The sequence below is a fragment of the Camelina sativa genome, chromosome 4, assembly GCF_030686135.1.
Source record: "Camelina sativa cultivar CO46 ecotype springtype chromosome 4, ASM3068613v1".
NCBI lineage: Eukaryota > Viridiplantae > Streptophyta > Magnoliopsida > Brassicales > Brassicaceae > Camelina > Camelina sativa.
Window position 1 is genome coordinate 10,270,140 of NC_141883.1, and position 11,146 is coordinate 10,281,285.

The 11,146-nt window shown below is 45.2% G+C and overlaps 2 protein-coding genes and 1 non-coding gene across 3 annotated transcripts; all 3 read left to right on the forward strand.

The window, feature by feature from the left end:
- The first annotated feature begins 504 nt into the window (after nucleotides 1–504).
- Nucleotides 505–577, forward strand: TRNAK-UUU (transfer RNA lysine (anticodon UUU)). The gene has a single exon. It is a non-coding gene; the product is annotated as a tRNA-Lys (tRNA).
- Nucleotides 578–740: 163 nt separating this feature from the next.
- LOC147945688 (small ribosomal subunit protein uS3m-like) lies at nucleotides 741–5,983 on the forward strand. The gene is given in 4 exon segments (XM_087510128.1): nucleotides 741–815; nucleotides 2,395–2,769; nucleotides 2,771–3,778; nucleotides 3,780–5,983. Coding segments are annotated over 4 exon segments (1,671 nt in total). The 3' UTR covers nucleotides 3,993–5,983.
- LOC147945689 (uncharacterized) lies at nucleotides 4,519–5,983 on the forward strand. The gene has a single exon (XM_087510127.1). The coding sequence runs from the start codon at nucleotides 4,519–4,521 to the stop codon at nucleotides 5,206–5,208; it is 690 nt and encodes a 229-aa protein (XP_087366253.1). The 3' UTR covers nucleotides 5,209–5,983.
- Nucleotides 5,984–11,146: the final 5,163 nt, after the last annotated feature.

Genomic DNA, 11,146 nt, shown 5'->3' on the forward strand with positions numbered 1-11,146 from the left:
TCCTAAGTAAATACTCCTTATGAAATCTTGCTATGAAGGCTGGTGAGAATGCAACTACTGTAGCTGGTGATGCCCTTCCTGATTAAATGATATATCCCTAGTCTTCCACCGCCCGGTAAAAGAAGTGAGTTGAATTAGGTTGTTGATTTTCCGATGAAAGGAAAGAAAAAAAAAGAAAGCAAGCATACATTCCTAAACTACTGATCTATCTCTTTATGAGTAGAATCTATTGGATGCCCGTTTACGATGCAACTATCGAAAGCCATTTGCACCAGGTTTATAAAGACTGGTTCGAAAGGACCAAGCGCACTGCGCTTTCCCTTGCCCAGATGTTCGCCTTTCTAAGCTAAGTCAAGTAATGGTGACCCGCCTAAGACTGGAGCCTCGTAACATGTTGGCGAAGAGCTTCGAACTGAGAGTTCGATCAGCATCAACTAGTTAATGCTTGTTGAGACCTCTTTCTCTTTTCCGCACCAATCTTAATTGACTACTACATCTTTATTTGGGTGTATAGCTCAGTTGGTAGAGCATTGGGCTTTTAACCTAATGGTCGCAGGTTCAAGTCCTGCTATACCCAAACCTACCTTACCACACTATATAGTAAAGATGCGTAGTAGCGTTCTAAGATCACTGAGGGGAAGGTTGGTCATAAATTTGGAGAGTACACGTAAACTCAGACTTTCGAGAACAAATATTGGACCGGGAAGAAAAAAGGACAGAAATCCATAAAGTCAAAAAATATGGCACGAAAAGGAAATCCGATTTCGGTAAGACTTGGAAAAAATCGTAGTTCAGATTCAAATCGGTTCAGTGAGGGCGACCGCGAAAGTCACCGAATGGGTAAGTCTTTTCCTTCAGTTTATCCTATATTTTAAAAAAAGCGTGGGAGGACGTTGCAGATGTCCGGGACGGACACGACTTCTTCTAACGCTAGAAGACCACTGGAAAACACCCGGAACCAGAGCATGTCGTGAAAGAAGCACACTGGATGGGCGTGCTTCGACCGTGTCTCCGGGGCACAGTTGAATGTAGATATCATTAACGCGAGGTGTAGGATACCAGGCCGAGAAACCCGGGCAACTAACCCCCCCTATGCGCCGATCGCTAGCGCATCCAGGTCCCCGGCGCCCAGCTCTGCGGGGGAGGCCTAGTCTGATCTGAGAAGTGCTAATTCGGTTCGGATAGACTTCAAAAAAGAACGCCGCCGCCCAATAAGAAAAATCAAACAAGTGCTAAGTTTCAGATAGTGAATAAACCGAAACGAAAGAAGAGAGGTTTCTCGCTCGGCGCCTAAAGCGCACTATGCTCCGTTTTAACAAATGAGAGTTTTCGGTGGAACCGGTGAACCACGCGAGCTGGTTAGATGTGTGGGACAGAGGGCTCGTAGTACCTGTTAGCGTAGCTATGCAGTGGAAGGGAAGGAGCCTAAATCGACCCCTTTCTTCTTTTTTTTTTCTTTGAAAAAAAGCAGTACAAAGAGATTAGACTCTCGGATGAGACTAAGCAGCCACCGACCGTTCCGACGGCACCCCTGACCGATTTTGATTAAGAGACCGAAAACCTATCTAAAATGAAGCCTAGTTTAAGTTGTCAAACAAATGATAGAATTGAAAAATATTCCGGGAAGAAATATAGATAGAATTTTGCTCAATAAAGGGAAGATTCGTAGAAAAGGATAAGTTGTTTCGCTAAGGCTGCAATCTTTCTAAAGAAACAAGCGAGAAACTTGACTTTGAGAAAAAAAGGTGCTTGTTGCCGGTAAGTCAGCTTGTTTTATATCAATAAAGGCGAAAGGTTAATGACAATTGCCTCTTCCTGTTGCGAGGGCCTTGCACGAAACCAAACCGCCCCCCGCCCCAATCAAGTACCAGTTGCTTCGCAGCGCGGGTAGCCTACTTAGGTTAGGAGGGCATTGCCCCTCAGTTCTTACTAACCTCCGGTGTGTAATCAACATGTTGCTAGCTTCAACTCGGTTGAATAAGAATCATTGATTCTCTCTCCTGTCCATTTCTTATTCATTCAGGGCGCTCGGCCGGTGCTCCTTTCTCAAACCAAAACGACTCTGAACGTTAGGGAAGATAAGACCACCTGAGCGAACCGATCAAAGGGACTTGACTTATCCGAACCGAACGATAGCAGCTTAAACTTAAAGCTAAGCCTCTCACGAGCAGCGTCGCTGCGCGGGGAGGAGCATCTCAAAGTATGGGGCAAAGGATCAAGCGCTTTGACTTTGTCTCCCGGGATCCACTATAGGTTGGGTTTGAGAGCCGTGTGATGGGTGACTATCCAGCACGGTTCGGAGAGCACTTTTAGTCTTTGTTGGTGAATGGAAGCCCCCCTATCAAGCAAAAAAGAAGCGGCTCTTTCTACGGCGGGGTCACTATTGACTCTATTTATTATTATGGTAAATTTGTGTATCAAGATGTCAATCTGAGATCTTATTTCGGTTCGATACGTCCACCTACGAGACTCACCTTCGGCTTTCGTCTCGGTAGGTGTATTATTCTACATTTTCCTAAAAGAACATTCATTCATTTCTTTCTTCCCCGTCGACCACGACGACTGAAACGACGTGAAAAAACTAGACCCGGAAAGGAGAAGGGCCGATGGTGGACGACATTCGGGAAAGCCGGGCCGATCGGGAGTCTTCATTCAAGCGACGATACAGAAGAAGAACGAAACGAAGTGAGAGGCCGGGGGGCAAGGAAAAGAGTCGAGTCGATCAGGCTCGACGACCGAAAGAAGCAAAACGAAATCCGGGGTTGGCCGAAAAAAAAAACAACGCTATGGATATCATGACCGATTACCCTCGATAAAGAAGAATCTTTCTAAATCACTTCGGATCAGCGGGGCCTTCAAGCATCCGAAATACGCCGGGGTTGTAAATGACATAGCGTTTCTGATAGAAAATGACGACTCCTTCAAAAAAACGAAGTTATTCAAGTTCTTTTTCCCAAAGAAGTCCCGCTCCGACCGCCCGACGAGTTATCTACGGACCCTCCCTGCAGTGCGCCCCTCCTTGAATTTTTTGGTCATGCAATACTTTTTTAATACAAAGAACCAAATGAATTTCGACCCCGCCGTAGTTCTCAATCATTTCGTGGCACCGGGCGCCGCTGAACCATCTACGATGGGGAGAGCGAATGCACAGGGAAGAAGCTTACAGAAGAGAATACGTTCTCGTATCGCTTTTTTTGTAGAAAGCTCGACCAGCGAGAAAAAGTGTTTGGCCGAAGCCAAAAATAGGTTGACCCACTTCATTCGCTTGGCGAATGATCTTCGCTTCGCGGGAACAACTAAAACCACCATCTCGCTCTTTCCATTCTTCGGTGCTACCTTTTTCTTTCTAAGAGATGGGGTTGGGGTGTATAATAACCTTGATGCCCGGGAACAACTCCTCAATCAATTAAGGGTCAAATGTTGGAACCTCATGGGTAAGGATAAGGTAATGGAATTGATAGAGAAATTCAAAAACCTAGGTGGGATAGAAGAATTGATAAAGGTAATAGATATGATGATAGAGATCATACTGAGAAAGAGAGGAATTCCGTACAGGTACAACTCTGATTTTTACGAAGTCAAAAAAATGCGATCTTTCTTGTCTAATAGAACAAACACTAAGACCTTAATTGAGTCAGTAAAAATAAAATCTGTTTATCAAAGCGCTTCTCCGATTGCTCAAGACATCTCTTTTCAACTGAAGAACAAAAGAAGATCATTTCATTCCATTTTTGCTAAAATAGTGAAGGAGATTCCAAAAAGGGTGGAGGGAATCCGGTATATGTTTTTCCGGTCGATTAAAAGACGCAGCAGAAAAAGCTCAAACTAAATGCTATAAGCATAGAAAAACTTCTCGTAATGTATTTAACCAGAAAATCGATTATGCTCCTGCGGAAGTATCTACTCGTTACGGAATCTCAGGTGTCAAAGTGTGGATTTCATATAGTCAAAAAAAAGGGGGACGTGCTATATCCGAAACGTACGAAATATAGTAAATATCGTAAAGGCAGATGTAGTAGGGGTTGCAAACCGGATGGTACAAAACTGGGTTTTGGAAGATATGGCACTAAAAGTTGTAAAGCTGGTCGTCTTTCATATCGAGCCATTGAAGCAGCGCGTCGGGCTATAATCGGACACTTCCATCGTGCTATGAGCGGACAATTCCGAAGAAATGGTAAGATATGGGTAAGAGTTTTCGCGGATCTACCTATTACCGGTAAACCCACAGAAGTAAGAATGGGAAGAGGAAAAGGAAATCCTACGGTTGGATTGCTCGTGTGTCCACGGGACAAATCCCATTTGAAATGGATGGTGTGAGTTTGGCAAATGCTCGACAAGCCGCTACATTAGCGGCTCATAAACCATGTTCGTCAACCAAGTTTGTTCAGTGGTCGTAACGTAATTGGTTAATAGAGAGAAAGCGGGCCGAGAATCTTATGTCAAAAGGACCAAGGATGATCTTTTCGGAAAGGAGGAGTAGGAGGAGTCAGACGGAATCAAATGATTACGAGATAGACAATGAGATCAGGGAGAGCAAGAGCACTTAGACAATTGACTTTGAGTACAGGAAAGTCTGCTGGTAGGAATTCCTCAGGGCGTATTACGGTTTTTCACCGAGGGGGTAGCTCGAAGCGATTGCTGCGAAGAATTGATCTGAAACGAAGCACTTACTATGGCTTCGTTTTTTTTGTCTTCTTCATCGCCCCGAAGTTGGGGCATATTTGGATCTTTCTTCAACTGACGTTAAGTCTTGTTAGACTTATAATGGACCCTGCTGGATTATTTGTTATTCCTAATCTTGACCTACCTCCATCTACCGAGGGTAACGAGATTGTTCTCAATACGTCGGTAGAGTCGTTGTACAACGACATAGAGAGTTCCGCCTCTGTGCGAGCGCGGAATCTCCTATTATGGGAAGGTCATGAACAAATCCAAGGTCTGGAACGGGCCCTAGAGAACGAGGGGGATCCAGGGCGGCGTGGGGAATTAAGCACGCGCCTGGATCAGGCCATTAGGGCCCAAGAACGCCAACTCCACTTGGCTCGAAGAGCTGATTCCATTCGGGATAGGCAAATCGCCGAGTGGAGGCGAAGATTTGATGTAGAATATGCTCGGGAAGAGGGGGAAAGCGCGCGCCGTGCGTTCCTTAATTGGTGTCTCCGGGTGCTCCTCCATGCACAGGAGGACGACCAGCCCCCCCGGAACTGAATCAGCTAGCTCTTTTGTTCTCGTGTACAACAACCTTAACCGCGCAAGCCTGGGCTGGGCCTATCTCCATCCTTAGAGGAGCCGTATGAGGCGGAAGCCCCACGTACGGTTTTGAAGCCGAGCCTTTCCAGCAATGGGGCTTAGGGACCGATATGATGATTGGTTTAGGTAGGGCGGCCGGCCTACTACGGGCACCCGCCTGTAGGGATTAGTGCGTGAGACCGCGATCCACAAACTGACGCATGGGACTCACCCTTTACTTGAGAATAAAGAGGGGAAAGATAGCATGTCCCAAGAGCGAGGCGAGTTTTGGAACCCTACAGCGAGAGGGACGCCTCGCGAGCCGGGCTTCCAGAGATGAGGCCTTTTGGCAAAGCCAAGTTTCTTTCGGGCCACCAAACCCTGCAACTGATGAGAAAGAAGGCCCTATGAAGTAAAGGTAAGCGTGTACGTTGTCATACTCCCTGCCTTCCAAAGGTGCCTAGAGGACGGGCCAGACGCAGCAGAGCGGCAACCCGGGAGCAGAGTCCCCACCCACCGGCAGGAGGACAGGAGACGGCCATCTCAAGGCACATCACGACCTACAGGTAAGACCGGCGAGACCAGGGAAGGCAACCCGATTGAGAGTCAGAGGATCCATAGTACCTGCAGCCCACGGACTTCATATTCCTCATTTTAGAAAGCAGAGGGAAGGGATCTCTTTTCTGCAACGGAAAAAAAAAACGGAGCAGATTTTACTCGGCACAACCTAACGATACATCCAATACCAATGATCTGCGCCTAGAATGCGTTGCTAGATCTCTGTTCTAAAAAGCTATACAGGCAACAAGAAAGTTGACCGGGGGCGGGTCTTCCCTTTCATTACTTATTTCACGACGAGGGAACCGCGCCCGCATCAGTCGAAGTGGTGCCCTCCTCGAAGAAAGAAGGTTTCAGTCTCATTCAACCAACTCTCTTTTTGAAGCAGATAGTTCACGAGATAATTGAGTAAGTTAAGATAAATGTCACAATTTGAACCAAAGGCCTTTTTAGTGATTAGTCTGCTAGTTTCTTTGATCTTAGTCGGTGTTAATTATTCTTTTTTTTTTTTTCTCAAGTCAAACCGGAAAGAGAAAAGACCCTAATTTTGTTCTTATCCATCGTCTTCTTGGTAGCAAGTTTTTTTTGTCTTTGTTGTTAGTCACCAACTTATTTACCCAGAAATAGATAAGGGAGATTTAGTAAATCCACTTCTGGTGCTGGCCCAGCTGTCGTGTCTATTGGTTCTCTTTAGCGGCTCTTGAGCCACTTACGCAGGCGCCAGCACCGGCTAAAGTTGCCCCATCCCGTTCCTAACCAATCTCCTCTTGGGGGGGAACGGGCAAAATCGCTAGATCCCTCATGGGATCAAAAACAACCTATCACCGAAGTCTCACCTATTAAAAAAAATGGTGCCTGAACCGACGGGAAGCTCTTCTTCGCAGGGTCAGGGCTGCCGCGCCTTGCCGCAGCAGTGGGGCCTACGGTCGGACAGGTGGGACGTGTCTGTTGTGAGGCTTGCGGGGAAGCTTGCCTGGATTATCGCCCGTGCCTAGGAATGCGCGCGTGTCTCCCTAACCTAAATATCAAGGACTTTAGGTGTTCGGTCGAGCTTGTCATCTAATAACATTTGAATTTCTCTTAGATTCCACGTTCCCGAAATGGATCTTATCAAATATTTCACATTTTCTATGATTATTTCTATTTTAGGTATTCGGGGAATCCTCCTTAATAGACGAAATATTCCTATTATGTCAATGCCAATTGAATCAATGTTATTAGCTGTGAATTCGAACTTTTTGGTATTTTCCGTTTCTTCGGATGATATGATGGGTCAAGTATTTGCTTCATTGGTTCCAACGGTGGCAGCTGCGGAATCCGCTATTGGGTTAGCCATTTTCGTTATAACTTTCCGAGTCCGAGGTACTATTGCTGTAGAATTTATTAATAGCATTCAAGGTTAACCATTCCTCTCCTTTCAGTCGCTCGTCGAGACCTGGTGGACCTTACAGTCGAGCTCCTTTGTTCCTTCGGACCTCTTCTTTCAGTCGAGTCACTTTGTACTTCTTCTCAAATAAGGAAAATACGAAGTTCTCTTCTCCTTTCGTTCTCTTTTTTTCTTGGTCGGCAGGGTCAGGGCCTTTCTCGCTGGGCGAGCGCATCCGATTCAAAAGTCCTTTCCTAAACCACTTCCCGTTCAGTTGCTGAAAAAGAAATGGGGATAAGCTTTCTAAATGAGATTGAGTTCGACGAATATGGATGCTAGAAAGATGTTATTTGCTGCTATTCTATCTATTTGTGCATTAAGTTCGAAGAAGATCTCAATCTATAATGAAGAAATGATAGTAGCTCTTTGTTTTATAGGCTTTATCATATTCAGTCGTAAGAGTTTAGGTACGACTTTCAAAGTGACTCTCGACGGGAGAATCCAGGCTATTCAGGAAGAATCGCAACAATTCCCCAATCCTAACGAAGTAGTTCCTCTGGAATCCAATGAACAACAACGATTACTTAGGATCAGCTTGCGAATTTGTGGCACCGTAGTAGAATCATTACCAATGGCACGCTGCGCGCCTAAGTGCGAAAAGACAGTGCAAGCTTTGTTATGCCGAAACCTAAATGTTAAGTCAGCAACACTTACAAATGCCACTTCTTCCCGTCGCATCCGTTTTCAGGACGATTTAGTCACAAAGTTTTACACCTTAGTGGGGGATCAATTTGCCTACTCTTGTATCTCGAAAGCAGAAAGAGTAGAATTCATTCGAGAGAGCTTGGTGGTCTTAAGAATGGTTCGGGGGGGGGGTTTCTCTTAAGAATAAAGAAGAGGAATTGAATCTAATTGATGTTCATGCTCTCAGAAGAGCGGATCCAATACCAAGACTACTTCTTTCTCAGAAAGTGCAGCAAGTACTTGAGGAATTTTTGGATATCATGCCCCACGAATTAGTTGCCAAGTGCGCCCTAGTAGGGCAGTCTACCACAAGATCGAGTTGGAGCCTGGAGCCAAACCCCCAACTATTTAGACTGGGGCTCTGGGTTAAGCGGATGGCCCGCCAACTAGCATCTATTAGTTAAGGGGATTGGTTGAACTCAGGAATAAATTTCAGGAACTCATGGAGGCCTATTTTGATTCCAGCCTCCAAGGCAGTTTTTCCCTATATTGATTGCTGCTGGGAAAAGGTTGGGGAGCCCCTTTCCAGAAAAAGCGGGAGCCTTGTGCATTGATTATCGGGCGCTCAACAAGGTAACCTAACTATCAAAAACAAGTATCCACTTTTATTGCAGACTTCTTCGCCCGCGCGAGATACTTCTCGAAGTTGGATCTACGGCCGGGCGGGATACTACCAGGTGCGTATCGCGGAAAGAGAGGAGCCAAAGACGACCTGTGTGACAAGCAAGCAACCTTACTAATAAAGGGGCCCTTTATGGCTCGTTAGCGCCCCTCTACCCCTATTATATTAGTTAGCCCTCCTTCCTTTACTCTTGGTACCTAGACACTTTGAATCAAGGCTACGCCCCGGGTCCCTTAGTTCAAGCTCCATCCCACATCCATTTACCCAAACGACGAATAAGCTGCGAAAGAATGAGCTCCTGTCCCAATTGAAGAAAGAATATGCTGCTAGTCTTTTAGCCACAGACGCTCTTGAGTCAATCTCAGCTGTGGTCCTATCAGCTCAACCAGTTGCCGGTCTTGTTTGCGTAGTAAATGGTTTTGGCGGAATACCGGTGTTTGAGAGTAAGCTGCTATTCAAAAATCTGGTCTGTCTGTAAGCAATTACCTTTCCTGGCTTGCTTTAGTCGGTGACTCTACGCCCTCTGCCCTCTGCTTCGACTTAAAATGTGATCTATACGCTCTTCGATATTTTTAAGGAGATCTTTTGGTCGTATCGTAGAAAAAGAAAGATCAAGGCGGAGTGAGATGTCCCTGTCCTGTAACTATCAATCACTTGAATAATCGAAGAGAGATGGGATCCTAGGGCAGATGAAAGAGATGCCCGTTTCATGATCTAGGTGCCGTTGATTGATTCTACTTCTTTTCCTTCTTTCTCGAGATGTTGTTGGTCTTCAATCTACTGATCATAGGTAGAAGAGAGAGAAAATTCATCTTATATAAGGATAAGTTCGTTCTGTTGCACTTCTTCATGTCTTGGTTCACTGTCCATCTGAAGATAGAAAGTGAGGGGCGCACGGAAGGAGGTAGCTTCTTTTTCGGTCTTGTTTTTCAACAAGCGGAATAACCCAATTTGTATCTCGGCAATGAATCCCCTATTGAATTGAGATCTTTAGTACAGAAATCATTTTCCATTCTTTTTGTCCTTGGCCGCATTAGCAAAACATTCTTATCTGACTTTGGATCCAGACCTTCGAACCCTGGAACGATGGAAGCTATCGAAAAACTAACTTCACTCCATCTTCCCACCCATTCTGTCGATCAAGTGGTTATAATGACCCAACCCTGGAATGAATTAGATGCATAAAGTGGTAGAGATGTTTGACTGAGATGGATGTGTCACTTGAAGCTTAGAGTTCCATGTGTCAGTCAAGCGAGAGGGCTAGATCAAGGTGGCAAGCGGAAGGAAGAGGGGCAAGCACGCTAGGCATTCCGATTGGTGCTTAGTTCACTCCGCCGCAAAGGAAAGACATTTGAACTAGACATATTTGATCTGTTCTTCCCTATTCACTAGGTTATAGGGCAAGACCCCTGATCTATTGGATGGGGGGCCCTTCTACAATAATGCTTTCTACTTAATGCTGCCAATCTCAAAATCTTGTAGTCCCTGAAATGTGATCTTGATGTTCGTCTTTCGAATGGTGTGGTGTAACCATAATGTGATGATAGATTTAAATACAGTTGGCATAAAGATAATAGGATAAGCCTGATTCTTCCTTGTGGGGTAAATCAAAGAAAGCAGCAGTAAACTATTGGATAGAAAGAGTTGAGAAGAAAACTAAAGCCTGGGGATGTTGTATAATAGTTCTTTCTTATAAAAGAGAGAGAACTACCTAATACACACACAATCTAGGCCATGCTATTCCACATTTGTCCGCGACAAGAAGATCCTGCATCGCAGTTGGGGTGGGTAAAGAAGAATTTTCACTCTGAAGTTCCCCATTCGAATAGTTGTTCGCGAGCAAATCTGCGACCCTCCCGATAATCCTCACTTGTCCAATCTCTAGCAAGTAATTCCTGAATCCGTCACTCTTTGATTACTCTAGTAGCCAACTCATAGAAAGATGCAAATAGTCAAGAGCCACTAAGACCATACCAGTACTGACTGTAGCAGTCGCCCTGAGCATAATCGTGACTCTTAATGCACTTTTTGCTTCAAATGGTAATCAACTGACTAGTACAAGTAGGTTTCTCATTGTGGTTTACCTTTTTTTAATGATTGTAACAGCTTTTATAGGATACGTACTCCCGATGAGCTTTTCAATTACAAGTCGAAAAAGACCCCAAAAGCGGTTGAAGGGCCGCCTTAATTAAATGAGGTACCGACGGGCAGACCTCTAAGGATACGGTAAACAGGTTAGCCCCGGGTACGCTTGGGACTGGATTGAATCCTTTTCCTTTGTTAGAGATAGAGGCGAGCTCGTAAGTCAAGTACGGAACGAGCCTTGTGTGCCCCTCCCTTTACTCTAGTCCTTTTTTAACTGCCTTGGCTGGAAGAGATTCTATTATGACTGGCATGGCTTGAGGACTAGCCGGGGAAGAGCCTACAAAGAACCATAGCTTTAACTAGGGATTGATCAGTCTGATGGTTCCTAATCTAATTGGCTGCTGCAGATGATTTCACTTCTTCCGCCGACTCAACAGCTTCGATAGTTGATGTAGCTTCAGTTTACCTTTTTTTTTACTGTAGGCCCGTCTCGCTGCTTTTCCAATGCTTCCGGAATCCTTATCTTACATTTCCTACTTCGC

Coding starts and splice junctions, on each gene's coding strand:
- LOC147945689 (XM_087510127.1), top strand. CDS start 4,519: ATGAGATCAGGGAGAGCAAGAGCACTTAGACAATTGACTTTGAGTACA.